Raw genomic sequence first — 24,871 nt, forward strand, 5'->3', positions numbered from 1 at the left:
CTTTTAATGGGCCTTGCGTGTCATTTTGTTCTTCTTACTCCACCTACGCAAAGGGTGGTAGAGTTTGGTTGTCATTGCTGTCTGTTCTGTTGCCAGGTTAATACCTGTGTATTTCACAGATGCTCTGTTGCAAGCCAGGTAGAGACTCCAGCGTTCTTGAAAAATTGCTAAATGAAACACACAAACAACTTTTTCCTTGCTATTTCTAATGCTGACTGCCAAATGATCTTTTGAGATTTCCATGCTATACGTTTACACAAACTTGAAGCTAACTTTTTCCTGTTGCCTAACTATTTTGCCTTGCCTTGCAGGTTGGCTTGCAAACAACTTTGCCAGTTCTTCTAGGGAGTTAACTTTGCCATCAGCAATGGAGTACAGGACTCAGCTACCATATCCCGAGTGACCGCATCTTTTAGTACAAAATGGAGAAGAAGCGTAGAAAGAAATGAGCCTGTTTATTAGGCTTTACCTCAAAAGACCATGAAATCGATACTTACTTTGGACGCAGCTTTAAGAATATCCAGTTGAGCAGCACAGTGAAAGCAGTGTTTACTGAAACAAAAATGAACTAGTTTATAACGAAGAAAAGTGTGATTTGATTATATGGAATTTTTGGAATGAAAGCATTTTCTTCTATGACCATGAAGTTTGCAAACATCTGGTTTGTTCTGGTTGTTATTTTACTCTGTGGCAAACAACACTTCAGTACCAGACTAGGGAATTCCTCCCATGAGGCTCACATATGTCCTGGATGTTCTCGCCTTACTCTAAAAGTGGAATTCACTTCAACAGTCGTGGAACATGGTAATAGAGTTAAGCGTTAAAAAAAATCCATGTGAAGTTCAAGTGAATGTTACTGGACTGTGTTGTTTGTGCAATTGTAATATTCAGAGACTCTGTACAAGTAGATCTGCTAAATTATCTGCATTCAAATTGAGATTTTTTTTTCAAAGGATCTTGGTTTAACCTGGCACAAAATTTGAAGAACATGAAAAGGAAGAGGGGGGAAGTAAAGAGTAGGTTAAAAGTGAAAATAGAGTGGGAAGGCTCAGGTGGGCAGTTCTGGTCTGGTCAGGTCAGGTCACTTTGGTGTGCTTAGTAGCTGTTCACTTTGACCCGCTTGGTGGTGTGGTTAAGGCTTTCATGTCCATAAGTGGGCTACAAAGGAATGAGAAAGACAAGAAATGTGTGGGTTTGTCAAGAAAAAGTTCTGAAGTGATAGTACATTTGTGGGAAAATAGCAAAGATAAGTGCAAGGGGAGCCAGTGAAAGGCAAACTAAGGCTGATACCACTCCTGAAAGGGCAAAGGGGAGCAGCAGAGCAAAGGTGGGTGCTGAATTGGGGAAGGTCTGCAAGGCTGGACAAAGCTAGCCAGTGAAGAGGCAGGAGGAACAAACAATAACAGGGTGTAGAATGCAGTCTGTTGGCATGGGCAGCTCTGTGCCTGCAGAACTGCAGGATGAATTTAATGAACGTGTGGTGTATGAATGGCAGCAGGTTGTGGAGGAAGGATGAGCAATAAGCTCATATCGTTTGTAGTGCTTGCAGGGTGCACAGCTGCCATTTAGGACAACATCTCTGCTGTATCTGAAACTGTGGGGTCACGTAACACGCTGACTCACTTGACTCAGTATCAGAAGTCAGTATCTGAGTTGTCCTTAATTTATCCCTCGACCCCGTGTCTGGTTATTCCCTTGGGTACCCATAATGTGCCCACAGCAAAGCTATGTACCTACACATACACAAGATACCAGCAGTGACATCTTGTGCATTAGTTAGCCAGGGGCTTATTGAGGTAAACGTAGCCATGTGTGCTGGGGCTGTGGTGCACCCACGAGTTCCTAATGCAGGTCAAGGACTGGGCTGTTGGGGACAGCTTTGTTTTTTGTGTGAGTCATAGGTGGTGCCAGTAATTTCCCCTAAAACTCAATACTGTGTGGAGGCTGGATGACTTTAATTCATGCATGTGAGGAAGCATATTGAATTGGCATATCAAACCGACGTATATATGAATAGATATGCTGATATAAATGGCATCTTGCACTGCTGGATGTGACAGTCCTTCTCCCCTGCTCACCCCACTTGTTTCACCTTTCCGTGCTATTTCCAATTCTGCCTTCCTTTCAAAGGTCTTTATCATATTTTACAGATTACATCATGCAAAAGTTTTACGTAGTGCATGAATAAATTGCAGACCTGTAAAAGCAAAAAAAAAAAAAAAAGTGCCTCAAATTGTGGTTATTAATTCTGGATAAAGAAATATTGAGATCTTTATAAAGTGCATGTGCAAGTAAGCTGCTTTAAACATCAGTTCTGATGATCTGTGTTCTTGTTCCAGAATATATTGTGGCTTTTAATGGATACTTCACAGCTAAAGCTAGAAGTAAGTTTATTTCAAGTGCACTAAAAAGCAGTGATATCGAGAACTGGAGGATTGTACCCCGCAACAACCCAGCCAGTGACTATCCCAGTGATTTTGAAGTGATCCAGATCAATGAGAAACAGAAGGATGGAGTTCTGACACTGGAAGATCATCCAAACATCAAGCGAGTAACACCTCAGCGGAAGGTCTTCCGATCGCTCAAATATTCAGACTGTACGTAATTTTATGTGTGGTTGCATGAGATCTGCTGTGGAAAAAATTAGGACTGCTAGTTTAGCGTTGTATAAATGAAAAGCGCCCTACAGTTTTTCTTTAACTTAGAGTAATCTGTTCCTTTGCCTATGCATTATTGGGGTCTTGCCATAACTTTCCTAAAGCATAGCAGCGAATCCCATCTCCAACGTAGAAGTGTTTCTTTTGCAGCAGTCAGTTAACAGACATTATGGACCAGCATATCCCTAGTGGATAAAATGGAAGCTTTCACTTTGACACCATTAATGTATCTAGAAAAAAAAATCTGTAACAATGTGATGTGGATATTTGCATAAACAGCAAATCCTGTGTTTTTCCTCATACTTTTGTTTTTTTTTTCCTTGTCTGAATTCTATATAGCTGATCCTGTGTTGCACTGCAATGAAACCAGATGGACTCAAAAATGGCAGTCGTCTCGTCCCTTGAGAAGAGCAAGTCTTTCTTTAGGTTCTGGCTTCTGGCACGCTACAGGTCGCCATTCGAGCAGGCGTTTGTTGAGAGCTATCCCGCGCCAAGTTGCTCAGACTCTGCAGGCGGATGTCCTCTGGCAAATGGGTTATACGGGTATGCCGTCGTTTGTTGGTTTAGAATAACTTCCTTTGAGAAGCAAGTGAAGCGCAAGGAAATGCTAATTGGCTGATAAGTATTAATCTCGTTGGGTGCCAGTTCCGGAAAGGTTGAGCAATGCTTTGTTTTGAGGTGCCCTATATGCTTACAGAGCGCTCGTGTGTGTGTGTGTGTGTACTGTTCTTACGAGGAAGTAGTCGTGTTTTATGATCTGTGGCTCAATTTCTGCAATGGAGTAAGAGTAAACGTGCAGATTAAACATGAAAGTATTCATTCACTTGGCAGAACACATTTGTTAGGAAGCTGAATTAAAAAAAAAACAAACAATCCTTTTCGTTTATTAGGTGCTGGCGTAAGAGTAGCTGTATTTGACACTGGGCTGAGTGAGAAGCATCCCCATTTCAAAAATGTAAAGGAGAGAACAAACTGGACGAATGAGAGAACATTGGATGACGGTGAGTTACTGTGCACAGCTGGGAGACCCTTCCTGAACGTGATGTGTGCTATTTCGCATTGCAAAGCTGCTGTTGCTGCTGTGGTGGCAAAACATCTGTTAACATCTGTCGAAACTATATATCTTGAGATTTTAAGCTTAATTTTTCAGTATCCTGAGTGCTTTGTACTCTTGCCAAATTCAACAAATAGCATTAAGATTCCAGGAGGGTGTTGCGTGTGCCTCCTTTAATCATATGTGGTTTTTCATCATAGGTTTTGGAAAATGTCAGGGGAAGAAAACACTATTCTGCTGTTTCACAGTGCATATGTATTTCCATACTTAGGAGGGGAGTATTTTCCTTCTTTACTGTGCAGTCTGAAACTAATTCAAGATTTGCGATCTGTATTTTTTTCTAGTCTATATAGTTTTCATTGACAAATGCTATGCTGGCTCATAGCTGTTGACATTCCAAATAACTTTTTATTTTCTGCAGTATATTTGTGTTCCTTTTTCATGTGTTGGCCCTAACTTGCTCTGACCGTGTGCTTTCACAGTTTATTCATTTCATATGGTCTGTGCATTAAATTGCCAGCTGACTCACTGACAATCAGAATTCAATGTGTATGCGTATCTTGCTCAGTGTTCTGTGCACCTCCATGGTTTTATTAAGCACAGTATTTCTTTGCATCGTGGCACCTGCTTTTGGTCACACTTCCTCATAGTGCTGTGGCCAGATGGTTGCTGTACAGGCAGCTTTTGAGCTTGTAAATATAGAGCAGGCATTCCCCTAAAGAAAAAACACGTTATTTTTTCAGGAGAGGAAAAAATGTTTTCTTGTCATATTTTTCACCCTTAACCAAATATGATTATTACAGAGGCAGGATAAATATCTTTTAAGAAGTTTACATAAGCGCATGCTAGCCTCATGACTAGCATTTGCCAAAATAATCTGTCATGATTCCCTTGTGTGGCTCCTGATGTCGTTGATAGCAATTAGGACTAGGAATAGACTGTGGAGTGTGCATTGCTCCAGGTTTCATCACCTGGAAATCTTGGCCCCTCTGAACTCAATAGCAAAATGCAATTTAAGAAGATGAGGATTGAACCCAGCGTTAACAGTTTGTTGTGAAGTCTGTTGGATCAATGTGATTTATAGTATAGGTGGTGTTTAACAATGACAATCCATAAAAAGGAAATGTTTTATCTTCCAACATCTTATTTTGTTCCCTTCTGTCTGTGATAGGTTTAGGCCACGGGACTTTTGTAGCAGGCGTGATAGCCAGCATGAGAGAATGCCAGGGATTTGCTCCAAATGCAGAACTGCACATCTTTAGAGTGTTCACCAATAACCAGGTAGCTACTCTACAAGTGTTTTAATTTCTACTTTTAAAGATAATTGCTGTTTTAATCCTTTCTTTTGGGAATACTGCAAGTACTTGTAAATATTGATAAATTTTCTTTGTTAAGTGGGAAGGATATATATTTTTTTTAAAGAAGCTTACTACAAGATGTCTTAGAGTTTTCAAGTCTGGTACATTTTTCAGAAATAATGTGTTACAGTCTCATCTTTTTAGTGTTGAAAATATAAATATATTGAGCACTAGAAATACTAGGAAACCACTGTTAGTTTTGTGCTTTCTTTGTGTTGTTTCACTTTATCTTTCTGAAGTCTGTATCCTTATGGAATCACTGGATTTTCCAATGACAGCTTTTGTTTTCTTCTTATGCAGGTCTCATATACATCTTGGTTTCTGGATGCCTTTAATTATGCAATTTTAAAGAAGATAGATGTACTGAATCTAAGTATTGGTGGGCCAGACTTCATGGATCATCCATTTGTTGACAAGGTTAGCATGAGGAAACCGAGTCTTTTCAGTTTGTTCAAAAAGTCTTTTTGGTGGCAGAGCCTTGTTGTAAATGCTGTTTGTTTGTAGGTATGGGAACTGACTGCCAACAACGTGATCATGGTCTCTGCTATTGGCAACGACGGCCCTCTGTATGGGTAGGTTTCAGTGATCACTTGGGTTCTGGTGGGCAAGGATCTGTTAGAGCTGATCCAGAGGAGGGCAATGAAAATGATCAGAGGGCTGGAGCACCTGTGAAGAAAGGCAGAAAGAGATGAGGTGGATTGGCTTAGAGAAGAGAAGGCTCTGGAGAGACCTCACTGCAGCCTTTCAGTACTTAAAGGGGGCTTATAAAAAAGATGGCGAGCAACTTCTGACGTGGGTAGGACAAGGCGGAATGGTCTTAAACTAAAAGAGGGGAGAGGAATTCGGTGTTAGGAGGAAATTCTTAACCCAGAGGGTGGTGAGGCACTGAAACAGGCTGCGCAGAGGGGTTGTGGATGCCCCATCCCTGGGGGTGTTCAAAGCCGGGTTGGATGGGACTCTGGGCAACTTGAGTTAGTGGGTGGCATCCCTGCCCATGGCAAGAGGAAAAAAAGGCAAATATGTTCTTAAGTGGTTCTGGAAGTAGTTGTGCTTGTTCTGGAGGGTTTTCTCTCCTCCTTTTTGTTGTAATCTGTTCATAGAAAGTGACCGAAGGTAGATTCCCATGTCTCTCTCTGTTATTTGCATTAGTAATACATTCGTGAATTACTTAGGTGAATATTTTTCATTCAGACAGTGAGAAGTTAGTAAAAGAACAGCAGGGCTTCCAACTGGTACTGCCGCAGTAGTAGAAGCAGACATCTTTGAGAACAGATCTCAGGCTTAAAGAACACAGAAGGATCAAGCAAGAATTATTTATAGTGTATTTCTAAAATAGATGCCTAAAAACAGATTTATTTTTTTTGTCTTGAAGATATATGGTTTGGTGTAAGTTACATGTGAGTTATTAAGTGCTTGTGAAGTTGCTTTTAGTGATGGAGCATAACTGTCTTAGGCAGGACCAAAATTTGTTTCTGTGCAGTTTAGATAGAAAGAAGGCCTGACAAAAATCTGATGGCAACGTGCCCTCTATCTGTATAAATTTATGGCTGTGGTAGTGTGTTTTTTTTCTTATTATTGTCTTGCTAACTCCCAACTTCTTCTAGGACTCTGAATAACCCAGCTGACCAGATGGATGTGATTGGAGTAGGCGGCATTGACTTTGAAGACAATATAGCTCGCTTTTCATCTCGGGGAATGACTACTTGGGTAAGATACTTTAACTGTGGCCAGCCACATATGCAACCAAAATAAGTGCTTTCAAAAGGGAGCCTTTTTCAGAGGGGTAATCTCATGCAGCTGGTGTGTGTGGAGTGAACAGTGATAAAAGATTTCATGGAAGCTAGGACTTGTAAGAGAATGATGTAAGACCTGAAGCAAGAAGCTTAATACTCTGTCTGGGAGTACTCATCATTAATGTTGGCCGCTTTTGACATTTCTGATATGTATTTCTAAAATGCCCGGTGCCTTCTGAATCCCAGGGAGGACAAATCAGTGCAGAAATGAAGGCCAGCCGGCTCTTTTTCTTAAATCCTAGGCTTCCCTGGTGCTACGTGTAACATTGTGCTTATTTCATATCCTTTCCGCTTGCAGTTGACCGTTGAACTGGGGTGACTGGTACCACACACATGATTTCAGATGAGGTTGCTTTGTGATCTTGATTAAGGACACTATTACGTATTATTTTCTGTTTGTGCTGCTTCTCATTAGCCAGGTAGCAACATGGTTATCATTTAGTTGGTAGTTTCATGCTCAGCTCAGATACTGGAGGATCTGGCAGTAATGTTGACGTCCCTTTCCTGGGTTGAGGATTTGCCACACACAGTTTGAGCCCTTCTTTAAGTGTTAGATGACATTCTCTTATGTTGAACCGTAGCTGATCTAGTAAATCGTTTTACTGCTGAATTACCTCCATTAGTTAGTTTAAATGCCCAAATGAAGCAAGCAGTGTTCCTAATGTATTAGGGCACCAATCCATCTGTACTCTTTTCACAGGAGCTGCCTGGAGGTTATGGTAGAGTGAAGCCTGATATTGTTACCTATGGCTCTGGTGTGAGAGGTTCTGGTATGAAAGGCGGATGCCGCTCTCTCTCTGGGACAAGCGTAGCGTCTCCCGTAGTAGCAGGAGCTGTTACCTTGTTAGTAAGGTAAGGCTTAAATAAGAGTCCCTTAAAAGATTCCAATACAGGAGGGTCATTTAAAAAACAAACAAACAAACAAACAAAAAACCCACCAAATGAAACCAAATTGCTTTTACATTTAGAAAAAAAAAAAACAATCTAAAGGGGTAGAATTGGTGGTCTGCTCCCTGAGGCATTACCTTCTCTGATTGGCTCTAACCTTCCTGGGCCTGTTTTGAATAATAATTACATATTTGAAAATATAATTAGGGAGAGCAGTTTTACAAAGTAAATTTGTTACGTGTTTGATCATTTTGAATTGCTTTTGTCACTTGTGTAGAAGAATAGCTACTCAAAAGAGGCACCTACAGCAGGTAGCTATCTAAATACTTGTAAATTTTATTGTATGGGCTTTTATGGTTATTATCCGATTGCGTAAGTTATCTGTTGCGCGTGGAAGAATTTAAGAGGAAGATAGGAGTTGCAAGTCTCTACTTTGTACTTGTCACTGTTACTACCTAAAGATGAGAGAAGAGTTTTTCAAATAAAGAACTCTTATGTCCAAAATCTGAAGTAATCATTATATTTCCTCTGTAAAATGATGCATTTTTCTTTAGACAACAAAGCTATTTCTGCCTACCTCTGAAAGAGCTATGCAGAGGAAGATCCCAGCAAGTTGCCAGTTACAGAGGCTTGGATTTTCAGAATATTGTATTTAGCATATAAAAATACTACCCTGGTTATGATGACTGCTGGTTATGGAGCACATTGTAAGGAAAAAAATTGATGTAATACTGGTTTTCAAGAGAAATCTGTCAGAAAATTGTCACTTCTATTTTCATCTTCAGCAATGCCAGTGGGAAATCAATTAATAATGGACAAGTAGAAACTGTAGATGTTCACAACAACCTAATTTTTGTTTGCATTTGCTTTAAATGAAATGACAGCTTAAGGCAGAACAGTAAGCAAGACAAGCAAGAAATTAGAATAATAAAGGCCACCTAATGTGATCTGTTGTTTCCTATTTCAGCACAGTTCAGAAGCGTGAAATGGTGAATCCAGCAAGTATGAAGCAGGCACTTATTGCATCGGCACGGAGACTTCCTGGAGTCAACATGTTTGAACAAGGACATGGCAAGTTGGATCTCCTGAGAGCTTATCAGATCCTCAACAGCTATAAACCACAGGCCAGGTTAATTCTAATCCTAAATTAATCAACAATATACTATAATCTGCTATATTTCTGTTAAGAGAGCAGGTGATATGCCTGTAATTCAGTTAAGCAATCTGTGCTTATGCAACAGAGAACTTGCATAGATCTTACGTAATCCTGAAGCATGGATTTTGACAGGAGAGGGGATAAAAAGTCACTGTTTTCTACTCAAGTTAGAGCAGTGTAGGGGCTTGAAGTGTCTTTAAAAGCTAAATGTACTTTCTCTTCTAGGCTCAATTTAAGCTCTCAGATGTTACGAATGCCACCTAGAACAAAATGGAACAGTAGTCAAATTTTAGTTTTCCAGAATGAGAATGTTCTCACTGCTGAAAAGTTTCTTTTGCTTTGTGGAGAAAAAAAAACACCACAAAACTTAAATAAATAAATAAATAAAAATAGAGGGGAAAGGAAGATTCTGGGACATATTTGGGAAGTGAGATGAGTGCTTGAAACAGTTACTGTGACTGGCATGTTTTATCTGTAATTTTCTCATACATCAGTTTTGTATAGCAGCCTGTACCTCATACTGTTTTTTTTAAATTTTGCCTCCTCTCTTTTTGCTTTTAGTTTGAGTCCAAGCTATATTGACTTGACAGAATGTCCCTACATGTGGCCCTATTGTTCTCAGCCCATATATTATGGAGGGATGCCAACCATTGTTAATGTTACTATCCTTAATGGCATGGGAGTCACTGGGAGAATTGTGGACAAGGTAAGAGTCAACGTTGTTCCAAGTCCTGACTATTAACATTACTAAAAGTTTCCCAGAAAGGACTATTTTAGCTATACATTTGATAGAACAAGTAACCTTTCTTACTGGTGAGAGCAAGAGATGCAGAGTGTTTGTTTTTAAAGGACGCACCCAGATTAGTAAGACTTGTCACCATGAACTATCTGCAGATTTTCCAGCAGCAGGTTTCAGGGGTGTGTAGTGCTTTGTCTCCGTAAAACCAGTTTGGATTGATTCCACTTAGAGATTTCTTTGTGTTCTGATAGCAATTAAGATCTTCTGGATATTCTTTCCTCATCTCTTTGGTCTGGAGCATAAGAAATCTCAGTAAAGGATCCTGATGTTATTAATTGTGCCTGTTATGTGGTCAAAATGACCTGAATGTGTTGGGTTATCAAGGCCTGCTGCAAGATCTGTTATTTTATACCAGTATTGCTGAACATGTTGGTTGAAAAGAGAGGATTAAACTTTTTTTTGATTAAGCTTTAAGTAAGGTTAACTATAGAACAGATATGTAACTTGTCCCAAGTTACAGAAGGCCCGTATCTCAAAACTCCAGCCAATATAAATGAGCTTAATTTCAACATATTAGTGTGTATCCTGAGGTCTGTTTTAGATTTGAGCTTTACACTAAAGGGTATAGAAGCTCTTATCCAACATCGTTAGCTAATTGTAATGTTCAGGCACACCCAGTGTGATCTGCTTGAATCTCTTAGTCATAACCCGTTTTGTTACAGAAAGGAAAGTTCATGTCTTTGCCAGTACCTTTTTGCACAGGACCTCAAAACATTAAATTGGGTGCACTTAGCATGCTGTCCATAGAGATGCTTAGGGTCATGTCTCTGAAAGGATCTGGATCATGAAGGCTGTCACGACTAGGTTAATTTGTTGGCACAACATGTATCTTTTTGGCTTTGTGAACTTCTTGTAATTTGGCATTATCTTCAGAAAAGCTAAGATGGGTTATTCCTGTGGGCAGAGGAGGAGGGCTGTGTGTACAGAAATTAGTGACTTCAAATACTGTTTTACCAGTGTCCTGTCTTCATTTCACAGCCAGACTGGCAGCCCTACCTCCCGCAAAATGGGGATAATATTGAAGTGGCTTTCTCCTATTCCCCTGTGTTGTGGCCTTGGTCTGGATACTTAGCAATTTCTATCTCGGTAGCGAAGAAAGCAGCATCTTGGGAAGGCATCGCTCAAGGTCACGTTATGATCACAGTATCATCTCCTGCAGAAAATAAAGTGAGTTCTGTGTTTTTTTGGGTGTGGGGGTGAAGTGGTGTTAATTATTAAAGCTGCTTCACAATATACAGATACCTTATTTTTATGGGATTACTCTGGTCCTGTAATTTGACGCATAAGTTAAATTGGGCTCAAGGAATTGACGAGTACAAATAATGGTCTTCTTAATGTCATTTTTTTAATATGAATTCTAAGTAACATGTTTTGAAAAAGAGACAGCTTAAGTGTCTTTCTCACAGAACCATCCTTAAGTTCCTGAGAACTTCCTGAGAAGATTTTAAGGTTTTGAAGGTTTAAATCAAATGACAGTTGTAAGGTATTTCAGGTACTTTACCTTCTGAGCAGAAATATAAGCAGCTGAGTGCAGAAAACACACAATGGTAATGCAAGGCAAACATCAGCTCTTGGTTTCCAAAGCTGGTACTGGTTACTAAAAATAGACTTGATACTTCTGTTTTTTCAGTCTTTTACACTCCACAGTTAACTGGTGAATGTTTAAGTGGGGGAAATGAGTTTCACTGTGGTTTGTTCTGTCCTTCAGTCTAAGAACGGTGCAGAGCAGACTTCAACGGTGAAGCTTCCAATAAAAGTGAAGATTATTCCTACTCCGCCTCGTAGCAAGCGAGTCCTTTGGGATCAATATCATAATCTCCGTTATCCACCAGGATACTTCCCCAGGGATAATTTGAGGATGAAGAATGATCCGTTGGATTGGTATTTATCTCAGCTTCTATTAAATCAGTATTTCTTGATTGTGTATTAATGATAGAGAGTAACTTCACTGAATGCCAGAGGCCCCTGGCCTTTTTCAGAGTGCCATGAAAATCTCTTAGATTCTGCATGCTTTTTTGTGCAGGTTTTTGTTGTTGTTCTCTATGGTTTTTGTTTCATATGAAATGAAAACCTTTTGAAATACCCATTTAAAACACCGTTTTGTTTTGTTTTCCTGTTTTTTTTTGGTTTGTTTTCAAGGCACAGTTCCTTCCTGTCCTGAATTCCTCAAGGCCAGGATGGATGGGGCCTTGGGCAACCTGATCTAGTGGGTGGCATCCCTGACCATGGCAGGGGGTTGAAACTGGATGATCTTCAAGGTCCCTTCCAAACCGAGTCGTTCTATGATGATTCTGTGATTTCTCCCATGGAACTGAGGGAGACACTTTATTAGCTGCTTTTTTTTTTCACTTATCACAAAAAAAAAAAAAAAAAAAAAAGAGAAATTAGAAAGACTGAGGCAAGGAATGGCTGACCTGTTGTCTAGGAACTTCTCTGCTGAGGTTCAGCAATTATTTACAGGTTGTCCTGTGTGCTTCTTCCAGTTAGTGGTTAAAACTGCTCTTACTGGCTCTTCGAGGAGGAAGTCCTGTGAAGTGGATCTGGTTTTAATGCAGCAGTGTTCCTCTGTGACGTGCTGCAAATATACAGAACTGTGCTTTGTAAGGGATGTTCTCAGTCTCTGGCTTTGACTGTGTTACCTATCTTCATAGCACTCAGAACCAGTGTCACTTGTAGAAAAAGTTTGCAAAGAAGGGATGGTACTTGGAAAACTACTGGTCATCCTTGGAAAAAAATGGACCTTTCAGAAAGGAAACTAGGAAGTAATCTGTAATTACAGGATGTAAATCAGATTCCTCTATGCCAAATTAAAATGTCTTCAACAGTCTTTTCTCTTGTCCTAAGGAATGGAGACCATATCCACACAAACTTCAGGGACATGTACCAGCACCTAAGAAGCATGGGTTACTTTGTTGAAGTTCTTGGTTCCCCATTTACATGTTTTGATGCAAGTCAGTATGGTAAGTGTGTGCTAATTGCCTTGTTCTCAGCACTGTTAACGTCTTCCTAAAATGGCCTGTGTCTTAGAAGACCAAAAATGTTGTGGGGACCTGAGATAAAATGCTAGATAGAAAAATATTACAACAGTGGGTGTATCTGTTATTTATATGCTGATACTAAATGGTGCAAAGTGTCGCTGCCGAAGCTTGCTTGGGAGTATAGTAGAATTAGTGCGGTTCTGTATCCTTATCTTGAAAAAACAAGAAGGAAAACCCACCTCTGAGTAGGTTAAAAGCCCCTCTGTATTCAGTCCCACAGAAGTAGAACTGAATTTGCCAGAAGATCTTTGCACAGTCAGAATGAAGCACGGGTGAATGCAGACTCAAATTGAAAGTGTCCATTCTGTTTTCTCAGCAGTGGCATTTTGAAACTTTGGTCTTTGTGGATAGATAAAACAGGGGGAAGAGTATTCTCTACAACCCTGTGTGCTAGCAGATCAGTGTGGTTCATTTCTTCTGTGTTTGATTTGGAGGTTTGATAGATTTGCTAGGCAGGAGACAAACTGAGCTGTCCACGGTCTTTTCTGCTTCAGTATGCCCTTCTAGTTAACCCTGACAGGCTCCGATAAGGCCCTCTTCTTTTTTTGGTCTGGGGTTTTTCTCCAGTGGATTGTAAAGTGAGGGTGCATTTTCCTGACAGTTTTTTAGTTCTGGAAATGTGGTCTAGTGATCTTCTGTTTTTCTTGATTCTTCAACAAATGCTGTACTGTTTGTTTTTTGAGCTCAGCAGATGTGCAATTGGAGACAGAAGTGGTAGCCCTTAAAAGCATAATAAAATAGTTTGCTCTTAGACCTCTAGATTTATTGCTGACAGGGCACCACAAGGGCAGGTCTGCTTTGCATTCGCAGATTTGTCAGCTACAGCTCATGTTTCTCCTTAGGAGATTGGAGAAGCTAGGAGATGTTGGCTTTTAGATTGCCAAAATAGACTAAGGTGGGAGGTGAGTGCTTTCTGTGCCTGAAAAATGCAAGTAGGTAGAGGTGAAGGAGAAAGCACTTAAGGAGAGGAAATGGAACAGAAATATGCAGGTGGAATAAATTTGGTAAATGAAATGAGGAAATGGCTGAAATAGAAGTCTTCTAATGACAACTCTGGTGAAGCTCTGCAGTAGAAGCAGTGGGGGGTAAATAATGTGGTTCAGAAACAGTCTAAATCTGTTTATAAATAGTTACATGACAGGTGCGCTTGCAGGGGAATAGACTTGATGAAGCAGAGACATCCCTTCCAATCTTGCAACCCATGTTGAATGATGCTGCTTTGGAATTGGAAGAGACAGCAGGACTTCGTGTGATCCTGGCATTTGTTGGCCCCTCTGAACATGAATGTTGTTAGTGTGCAATGGCAGGATAGCTGAGGTTGCAAGGGTTCAGTAGAGATATCTAGTCCAATCCCTTACTCAAAGCAGGTTTCTGAGGACCATGTCCAGCCAGGTTTTGAGCATCTCTGAGGATGGAGACCTCATGACTTCTCTGGGCAACCCATTCCAGTTTTCTTATGTTTAAATGGGGTTTCCTGTATTTCAGTTTGCACCCATTGCCACTTGCCTTTCACTGGCCACCACTGAGAATAGCCTGGCTTTATCTCCTTTGCTCCCTCCCATCAGACATTTATTTATACACGTCAGTAAGATTCTTCAGGAGCCTTCTCTTCTCAAGCCTAAACAATCCCAGCTCTTTCTCTGCATGTCGGTGCCTGTCTTACTGGATGCAGCACCCCAGAACTGTCTGACCACTGCTGGGCAGAGGGAAGAACCACCCTCAGCCTGCTGGTGGTGTTCTTCCTAATTCAGCTTACAATGCTGTTGGTCTTTGCCACAAAGGTGCATCAGTGGCTCACGTTCCATTTGTTACCCAGCAGGTCTCCCAGGTCCTTCTCTGCACAGCAGCATCCCAGAGGGTCAGCCCATACAGGTACCGGTGTATGGGATCATTCCTTCCAAGGTGTAGGACTTTGCATTTCCCTACATTGAGCTGTGTGAGGTTCCTGCCATCCTACTTCTCCAGCCTGTCAAGGTCCCTCCGTGGAGCAGCTTAACACTGTGGCCCACCTATCACTTCTCTTTAATTTCTATTGTGTGCAAACTTGCTGAGGGTGCACACTGGCCTGTCATCCAGATCCTTAACCTGGTTTTTGCAGGACCTTTATCAGAAGGCTTTCTAAACACAGACTGCCTGGATTTGCAGAATTGGCTGGGTTGCAAGGACCACAGGACTTAATCAGATCGCTCAGGGTATCATCCTGCTGAGGTTTGTGTTGTGTCTGAGGATGGAGACTCTACCACCTCTCCGAACAATCAGAAAGTGAAGAAGCAAAATGGGTTAATATTTAGGAGTAATGTAAAAGCACAACCATATTTTCAGGGAATAAAGTATTTTTTTCCTGTTTGTGCTTTTCAGTCGTGTAGAGACAGTTGTGCAAAATATCCACTTGTGTTAATTTTTGCATGGGTTGTGTTAATACTGATAACATGACAAGGAACAGGCTGGTGAACTCTGCTTTTTCTTTTACACGCAGGGACTTTACTGATGGTGGACAGCGAGGAAGAGTATTTTCCCGAAGAGATCACCAAGCTGAGGAGGGATGTTGATAACGGCCTTTCACTTATAGTGTTCAGTGACTGGTACAACACATCTGTGATGAGAAAAGTCAAGTTTTATGATGAAAACACGAGGTAGCTCTTTCTTTAATTTCTGTAGGAAATACAATGTCATAGAACTGGTGTTTTATGGACATAACTGTCCTAAAAACCCCAAATGGGATACAGCGTGCCTTAGTACCTGCAGCACTTCTTGAGCTGCCTCTAAGAAGGGGAGTATCTCAAAAGCAAAACTGACCTTAAGCTGCAGAGCTTAAGGAGAATATATTCCTATTTTACCATGATCCTGAAACCACCCTTGGTAATGTAATCTTATTTTAAAGACCAGGAAAACATGTACAATAGAAAGAAGTAAAAAATGGGAGAGCGGCAAAGAAAAATTGAGACGTTTTCACTTTGGAGAGCAGAATTAGAAAGAAATGTAGCTTGCGGACTGTATCACTGGGATGTGTAGCCAATGTTGAAATTATTCCTGTATACTTTCTAAAGGGAAAATAAATTAATATCAACGGTGGTGGTAAAGACCCTTCTAATTAGTGTAGTTTCAGCCTGTTTTATGTTAAGATAGAAAGATCTTTCTGCAGCTTGGGAGCAAGTAACACTGCTTCATTAGAAAAAGCTAGAAGCAAATGACATGACTTGACTTCTGCCTCATCATAGCCAAACAACAAACCTAAGACTGAATTTCTTTGTAGCAAAACAAAGTTCTCTATGGAACTGGAATGTAGTGAGAGCTTTACAACATTAATGTTACTTTACTTCTGCTCAGAATCATAGGTGTCAGAGAGACAGCCGCTCACGTGCCCCGGAGTTAAATGAGGCTTTGAGAGTTTTGAGCTCATTATTTTAGCGACTTGAAAAAGTCTGCATGTGGAAAGACTTGATTTTTCGTAATAAAGACTCTAGGAGTACCTTCTTTATACTAATTCACTGTGTTACACGTATTTTTATAGACAGTGGTGGATGCCTGACACTGGAGGTGCTAACATACCAGCTCTCAATGACCTGCTGTCTGTCTGGAACATGGCCTTCAGCGATGGGCTGTACGAAGGCGACTTTACCCTGGCAAACCATGAAAGTGAGTACTGGAGTCCCTTGCCTAAAACAGGCTGTCAGCAGTACGTTGGTTGTTTGGAAAATAGTTTCTGTAAGGATCAGCTTGAGTGAGAGTCGAGGGAACTGCTCTGAAATTGAGTGAACAGAGTCTGATAAACATGCTTACGTGATCGTTTCCTGCATCTAATAAATTTTCAGACAAGATAAAAAATGTCCTGAGTTTATGGTTGAATTCCAGGTGAAGGGTATTCTTGGGGCGTCTGTATTTGTCTGTACTATAAATACTGCTTGCCAAGATGAAGCCTTTGGTTTAGTCATAGTTTTAGTTTTGCAGTTAAGTGGAAATCTTAGATTTTGGAGGAAGAAAATCAATTGGGAGTCTTTCCTTGGGATACTCCAATTTAGATGTGCGTCAAAGCATCTTGAGAAGCTTTGTAAATTCCTGTTCTCATGATCTTTTGAACTGATTTCCCTGAAGTAGCCCGAAATGAGTGTGTTTTACTAATTCCAAGTTCAGACTTTGTGGTTAGGGCACAGGTCCATGACCTGATTTGCTTTCAGACTTTCTAGGTCTAGCCAGTCTTTATTATATTTTTTTTTTCTGACCAAGTCACTTGTTTTCATGCTTTGTTTCTAAATCTCTGCCTTCCAACCGGTTCATTTGGAATGTGTATGTGAAAAGAGAAGGCACGGGGCTCTGTACACTCCCCAGCACTGACTGAAGGAGACAGGTTCTCTCTATAAATAATGACTTTTAGTGCAAGCTACTGCATTTGATGAAGCTTTTCAGTTTAAAAAAGGGCAGTGTCAGTCTCATAAATGGAAAAGCTTGAAAGCAGTATGTAGAGGTGAACCTGGAAAACGTGCACTTAGAACTAAATGCCTTATCTATATGTATTGGTCAAAATACACAAATTTGGATAAATGTTAAATGTTCCTGGAAATATTCTGTGCTTGTTTTGCCAGCTCACTGAATTAGGTGGGAAGGGGGAAGCGTCACTTTTAGTCTGTAAATGCAATTTTGTGATGTCTTTCAGTGAATTATGCATCAGGATGCAGTATTGCAAAGTTTCCAGAAGATGGCATTGTAATTGCACAGACTTTTAAAGATCAAGGTATGTTTTTCCTTGTCTGTTCTCTGCATTTTAAGTAGAACTTGTTAGTCAGTGCAGAGCAAAGTTACAAAGCCTAAAGGTGTGAAAACTGTGGAGTGAAAAATGCATTGAAAGGCTGGGTATTTTTTCATTTTGTGTGAAATGTGCAGTTGGATATCTAAAGGAAGCTGCAACGTGACTGTGTATACACAGTTTTTATATAGTACAGCAGTATTCAAGTGTATATGTGCAGTCTTTTTGCTGTATGTAAACACATCTGCACGTGTGTGTGGCTTTAGGGGAGGAGGTTGTGTTCCTTGTCCATGTTTTTCACAACTTGCAAGTGATACCGAAATATATTTGTACACAGAATTAATCTAATCATTGCCAAAATTGGTTTGTGTGTTACGGTAGCTGTGATGACCTAAGGGTATAGGTAAGGAGGATTTTGTTAGACGGAGTTTTGCCTACTAGACTCTCACAAGGGAAACATCTTAGGCACACAGAAAGCCTGTGCTTTCAGACCAGAGTGATCTGTTCCCTGTGCACATCCATTCTCTTAAGTTTTATCATAATACCTTTGAATTTATGAGGTACTAATTCGGAGCTGTAACAGCAGCAGGTGACAAAGACCTGTTTTTAAGAGCCTTTAGGAAGTGCTGTGTAGGCCTAGCTGACCAGAACTCTTAATGATATCATGGGTCAGGTTTGTGTCTACATACGTAGAGGATTTGAGTGTGGGAGCAGAAGTGTGTGCATAGCTTCTGCTACAAGTCAGCAGCTGTCAGAGGAGATGAGGAAGTGCACTGCAGTTTTGGGTGACTTAGTGTGCAGTAGGCACATGTGATTACTTACTAGAGAAATTTTCTGGAGCAGTAAGGAGCTCATCCATGTCAGCCTTTGGGAGAGCAGGTGGTACCCCTGAAATGCTCTGTGCTGATGGCTTAGGTATTTCTGTATGAGAGGGGGAGGGAGACAGCATTTGACAGGTAGCCTGCTGCACCTGCTTTCTCTGAATCCTTCTCATTTCAATTCATGAAACAAGAGCTCAATGTTTTGCTTCTGTTCTCTGAAGGCAGCATCTAAAGTAAAGGAGACTAAACAGTTGGCTCAAGTACTTTGAGGTTGGTCATCTTACTTTGTTTTTGAAATGAGTGTTGGAGGTGGGAAGCATTTCAGCCTAAAAATCAGTTTTCTACAGACTTTATTTTAGTATCTTCATGAATCGGGGCATTTTCTTTCTTGCTGTTTATGGCAGCCTTCAGGTTCACTGGAGATAAAAACAATTGGACAGATTTGTAAGATGCAAAGGGCAGATTTACAGCCATGTGTCCTCTGGGTTTTGCTGCATGTATCCATTCATGCCATGATACCTTCCTTTGGTTGCTTTTTTCCATGTTTTTCATTCACTGATTAAAATTGTAAATATTTTGCAAACGTGTTTGAAGTTGCCAGTTTGTTCAGTCATGCGCAGTGCTTTTGGATGCAGGCTTTTCAATGATACTTCCAAATTGCTCTTTGTAATATTGGTGCAAGTGTTTCAGAAAAGGCTTATCTCTGAACCCTGGCAGGGCTGGATGTAACAAAACCTGGCTCTACCTGCCAATTCAAAGAGCAGCTGGGGTGAGGAGGGAGTGAAGTTTGCCAAAGGTTGCAGTAGAGGCAAGGTTGGGAAAATTCGTGTTACTTTTTTTTTCTTTTGGCATATGTATCCTCACTAAACAATACTTTCATTTGTTCCTGAATTGAAAGCTGAGCAGGTGAAGTATGAGGGAAGTGGGTACTGCAGAGTTGCAGAGAGATGCAAGCCCAGCAGTCTTTAAGATGGGCTTCTCCTGAACTGTTGATTTAAATGAGTTCAGTCAAAGCCCTTGTCTTGCAGCTGCTGCTTGCAGAGAGACAGATGTCGCGTTTCATGGAACTTCCCTATTCTCTTTTTTTGTTCCGTAGTAGGCTTTCTTGTAGGAGAAAGTAGGCATGACAGCAGTATGTTGGCAAAGAGCAGTATGCATTGTGACGGCTGATTTTTAAGTTACCAGGTTCTGTAGACTTCTGCAGGACTAAAACAATATAACGTGATTTTTAAGGTAGATCAGTTTGATTTAAAACATGTTGCTGAAAATATCAGGATTTTTGATTTGAGACTGTTGAAGTTCTTCCAGGATCTGATGGTTTTTTTTTTTTTGCTTCTGCACCAAAGAAGGAAAACATTGATATCAGTAGAAAACTTCACAATCAGGGTCTTGCAGCAGTTTGATTTTTATCTTAACACCATGTCTGTTTGTTTTTTAAAAACATTTTGCATAAATCTGTGACAAGAAGACAGGCATGGCTGCATTTGTAAGTTTACAGTGTAGACTGTGTTGCTCTGTAGATAACTTGACGTTGTTTTGCAGGCTCTGAAATTTCTTTGTGCTTTGTTTTAGGTCTTGAAGTTTTAAAACAGGAGACTGCTGTAATTGAAAATGTCCCTATTTTGGGACTTTACCAAGTTCCTTCTGAAGGTGGTGGCAGAATTGTTCTGTATGGCGACTCTAATTGCTTGGATGACAGCCATCGACAGAAAGGTGTGTACGTTTGACACACAGAAGGAATTATTCTCTTAAGCTAGCAAGTGTCCAGCGGGTTTCTTACAGCTCCCCCTAGAAACAGCTGCTTTCTAGGGAATCTCTAAACATTCCTATGTGAGATTTAACTTCATTTCTGTGGAACTCTACTGAAAAGGCTGTCAGGTGCAATTGTAACTAGAGTGCCCCATATATATACATACACACACACACATATATATATGTATAGATATATATATATAGATATTTAGGTCTTTGTCACTGATACTTTAAAATATTGGGCTTCCATCCCTTGCCTAATTTATTAGCGTTTAAAGTAACTTACTGCCAAAGTGAGCTTTCCATCTTTAGCTCATTTTTCTCTTTTCCAAACATTTTCTTTAAAGTTTTTCTGTTTTTTCCTTGTCTGTCTTTGGATGGCTTCCAGTGACTTGCCATAACACCAACACATCGGCGCCTCTTGTGCAGCTTTAAATTAAGTAATAGAGTAATGCTCTGTGACCTCCTAATGCTGTTAAATTCAGTGTGACCTGTGAAGCAAGGAAAAAGTGGAAGGCTCTAAAGAGGCTCTAAAAAAATCCTTTAAAGTTAGCTTTTGAGCTGTGCCTCCTGCAGAGACATCAGTAGCTTTAACTGAGGTAAATTCCTAGCATTTGTGAATATAAATCCTTAAAATCTGATTGACCTCTTTAACAATCAAAGGTGAAGGTTTAAGGGACACCAGGATTATGAAGATTAATTCCCATTCCCAGCCAACTTTTCCCTGGGTTGAGAAGTTCTGAGAAAAGTAGCTTTGCTGTGTGGTGGAAATGGCTGGAAAGACATTGTCCCGCTCCTGAAAATGGAAATTTCAGGGGACCGTGGTGTTAACCAGGTAGAGTACACGTGCATTAGAGGTAGCTCTGGCTTAAGGCAGCAGTAATTCAGGAGGGAATCAACACAAGGTTTCATACGTTGTTGAAGTGCAAAGGAAAACCATGATGAAGTATGTTGTGATGTGGTCCACAACAGGCTGGAAACCAACAGCTTTTGTCGGTACTGCTTTTCCTTCAGCTGGAATGTAGCCAGAACTTCTCCCCTTCCTGTTTATTTTTTTTTTTAAGCTTGGGAAAGCAAGTGAGTCAGAACTTTCCACTGGGGAGAAAAAAAAAAAGCCTTGTTTTTAATTTTCTTTGCAAGGTATTTATTATGTCATCTTAAAAAAAAAAAAAAAAAAGTTGCCTTTCTTTCCCTTATAGAAGTAATATCAGAAGCCTAGAGCTCCCTGTGTTTCTACTGAAAAAAACTCGTAATTTTTTGCAGTGGCTTGGGTGGCTCTGTCCAAACTGGAATTCCCATATTTAAGACCTGTCATTTTACGACTTTCTCCCCAAAAGAGCCTGATTTGGTACACAAGACAAGAAGATATTTTCAGACTGAACATATTAATTTTGTGTTTGTGTAGTGGTGGAGGAGGAGGGCTTGAAAGTTGCATCTTTCCAAAATCAGGCTTAGAACTTCAAAAGGAGAATAACAAGAATGAGAAATTCCTTGTGCTTCTGAATGCCACCATACCCTGTTTAACAGAAAGATAAGCCGTTTGAAGTGTAGCATAATGCCTGTTTTGTGCTGTGGCTTGGGGCTGTGAAATCCACAGATTGCTTTTGGCTCCTGGATTCCCTCCTGCAGTACACCTCCTACGGGGTGACGCCGCCAAGTCTCAGCCATTCCGAAAACCGCCAGCGACCGCCATCAGGAGTGGGTGCCTCTCTCCCGGAGCGGATGGAAGGTGAGAGCCTTATTTACCAAGCAGAGCCAGCACCTGATGGGGTGTCAGGGTGGAATTTGAGGCAGACCAAGGCAGACCCTTGAATTTACATGCCAGTAAGGCCAGCTTGGGGTGAGCTCTGTAATTCTAACTGTGAGAGTTAGCTGTGAGTCTAAAAAAAAAAAAAAAGAGCTCCTGGCTTTACAGCAGCTCTGGTTAGGCAGAGGGAAATGTTGGGAACTCTCTTATCCTCCCAGTCTCTTGGTAACCCAGTCTGTCTCTACTGTGAATCGCAGGTAACCATCTGCATCGATACTCAAAGGTGCTCGAGGCTCACCTGGGAGACCCTAAGCCCCGTTCCCTTCCTGCTTGTCCTCACCTCTCCTGGGCCAAACCACAGCCTTTGAATGAAACTGCTCCCAGGTTTGTCTTGCTTCCAAGTTCGGCAGAAAAGTCATTTGTTCCGTCTGCTTTTGCAATGGACAGCTGGAATTCCTTTCCTAGAGAAACACCAGATTGTAGAGAGGAAATGATGATGAATGCCTCCTCAGTGAGTAATTCTGACTCACCTGATGGTTACACTGTATTGTACGAAACCGACGGATTTTAAAAATAGCTTCACAGGTCAACACTTTGTTATGATTGAGCGATCCCAACTTGAAGGGCTTGCGTGGATACATCATCACCACGTGCTTTTGAAATAGTTTTCTGAAGCACTTTCTTGGACAGCTAGCCGAACTCTGCCTTGTGGTGTATTTTTTTGCCAGTCACTCAAAAGCAAATGCGTCAGCTTGCTTGTCTGCTGAGCTCCTAATGGTAGCTTTTGGTAGTCTGTGTGCAAGAAAGAATTGCTGGAAATAGTTGTTGATCTAAGTGTGTCCCTGTGACATCTGCAGTGAACTTTGGAGGCCTGCAAGCTGCAAAACCTAAAGAATGGACAGGATTGTGGTTTGGGTCTGAATTAGTGAGTAACATGCAGGTTTCAGCAAGGTTTCTATACATGTTTCTATAAAGTTCCTTGTGCTACTGAAATAAGTGTGCAGACATCTGTCTTTGAATTTCTTTTAGCAACCTTTGGAAACATCAGAAGTTGCTATCAATTGACCTTGATAAAGTGGCCCTGCCCAGTTTTCGACAGAACCGACCCCAAGTGAGACCTTTGTCCCCTGGTGAAAGTGGAGCATGGGACATTCCTGGAGGTAAGGGTTGAAAAGCTGGAACGATGTTGTTTTGCTTGCTTTTTATACAGGCTTTAAAACAAACACACACTGAGCAGAACGAGGGAGGACACGTTTTCTTTTTCAGTTGTGAAAATCACGCAAATACGAATATGGTTGTGTTGTAAGAGACTGACTGATGGAGCCAGAGAGAAATATTTTTACGTATGAATAGTTTATTTGAAAGGAGTCATATGGCATACAGCGAGGAAGATTTTGCTGGGTGCTTTTTGGCCAGTCCAGGCTTACTTCGGCGCTGTTCAGACCTGTGGTAGGCAGCAGCAGCTCCATCCTTGGGCACTGTGGCCCGGTAATACAAAACCTCCTAATTAAAATTCCTTCTGTGAGTGCACAGATGCAAAAGCAGAGTCCAGAAGGGTTTTTCCTGAACGGTGCTTTGGGGAAGGTGTTAGGCTAACAAATGATGTAGAGCACATGAAACAGCTTTCAGTGTAATGGTGCTCTCCTTATCAGCTCGGCACCGTGAGCCGAGCTGGAAGCTGTCTGAAAGCCTCACGCATGCTCTTTTCCCAGCCCGAGCTGCGTGACCAAATGGTGCTTTTAAAAAGGAAGGGCTCGTCCTCGCTGCATGCACGTGCAGTCTCTGGAGCAAAACAAAATCCCTTTTCTCACGGCTTGAGGGTTTGATGGCATTTATAGGAAACATTTAGTGGTAAAGATCCAAGTGCTTGCATCTCTTCTCTCTTCTAATGCAGATCAGAAGGTGGTTGTTGCAGGGGAAATCGGGGTTATGCTTTGATGTTCCCAAGTAGGTCAAGGTGGAAATGCTGGTGCTTTTCTGTTAAGTTAGTTAGCATCCTGTCTTATTTTCGCTAATTGGTCTGCAGTTGTTAATCTTCCTGTCTGAAATGTAATCTGATTATGGCTGTTTTGTCTTGGAGTAAGAACTGCCATCGGATCACTTTGCTAGATAGCGTTAATGCTGCTAAGAAGTTGCAGCTCCTGTGGTCGCTTGTCACTTCCCAGCCTCTCTGCCTTTCTAGGTATAATGCCCGGACGGTACAACCAGGACGTAGGACAGACCATTCCAGTCTTTGCTTTCCTTGGTGCCATGGTGGTTCTGGCGTTCTTTGTGGTGCAGATCAACAAAGCGAAGAGTAGGCCAAAGAGACGGAAACCGCGAGTGAAGCGACCGCAGCTTATGCAACAGGTTCATCCACCAAAGACGCCTTCTGTGTGAAAGCTCTCGCTTGCCAAAGATGACCTCCTTCTACCAGTTGCTTTCCTGGATGGTCGGTTACTCCCGGCGAAGGTGCAGCGAATGCGGTGACCATGCTGGCGCTACGCATCTGACATCATCTCATAGTCTTTGGTTTCTGGAGAGAAAATAACAGGACCTCAGTTGATCATCTGTACATAAAACTGCAGCTTTAAGCAGCCAAACCCACCAAAGACTTGAATCCTGTTTAAAAGGCTGCTTAGTCACTACATAACCCACGAGGGGGAAAATGGACCTTTTTTTTGTAAGCTGACCAAACTAAAATTTATTTGTTTAGAGGCTATTTTCTATATTTATTGTTGGGGAGGGCGGGGGGAAGAGTCACTTTAAGAACCTCTGCTAAGGGAACGCAAGTGCATTTTTTGGATGGGATGCAATTTTCTAGAATGCTCTAACGCTGAAGAGTGCAACTTACATTGGTAAAGGAGGGAGGGGGCAGGAGAGACTAGTACAAATCGGTGAGACATAGTCCTGCAGTTTATTTTTATAAAGCCAACTACCATGATGTTTTGTAATTTTTGGTCATGATTTCACCATTGTTGGTGAAACAGATTTTCAATAAATATGTTATCTATATGAAGCTGAGACAACGTGTAACGTGGCTTTTCTTTCCACTGTCAGTCAGAGGGAGCAGGCTGGTTAGTAGAGA

General features: G+C 41.1%; 1 protein-coding gene across 1 annotated transcript; it reads left to right on the forward strand.

Moving 5' to 3' along the window:
* Positions 1 to 311: 311 nt before the first annotated feature.
* MBTPS1 (membrane bound transcription factor peptidase, site 1) lies at positions 312 to 24,812 on the forward strand. The gene is made up of 22 exons (XM_048078668.2): positions 312 to 804; positions 2,340 to 2,597; positions 2,997 to 3,200; positions 3,548 to 3,658; positions 4,883 to 4,992; positions 5,370 to 5,486; positions 5,574 to 5,641; positions 6,674 to 6,776; positions 7,563 to 7,714; positions 8,718 to 8,879; positions 9,468 to 9,612; positions 10,684 to 10,872; positions 11,414 to 11,586; positions 12,550 to 12,665; positions 15,220 to 15,376; positions 16,255 to 16,379; positions 17,395 to 17,472; positions 19,878 to 20,018; positions 21,655 to 21,786; positions 22,062 to 22,188; positions 22,834 to 22,964; positions 23,987 to 24,812. Exons 1-22 carry the CDS (start codon positions 618 to 620, stop codon positions 24,181 to 24,183), a joined length of 3,183 nt encoding a protein of 1,060 aa, XP_047934625.1. The 5' UTR covers positions 312 to 617; the 3' UTR covers positions 24,184 to 24,812.
* Positions 24,813 to 24,871: the final 59 nt, after the last annotated feature.

Source organism: Anser cygnoides, chromosome 12 (assembly GCF_040182565.1).
Source record: "Anser cygnoides isolate HZ-2024a breed goose chromosome 12, Taihu_goose_T2T_genome, whole genome shotgun sequence".
Taxonomy (NCBI): Eukaryota; Metazoa; Chordata; class Aves; order Anseriformes; family Anatidae; genus Anser; species Anser cygnoides.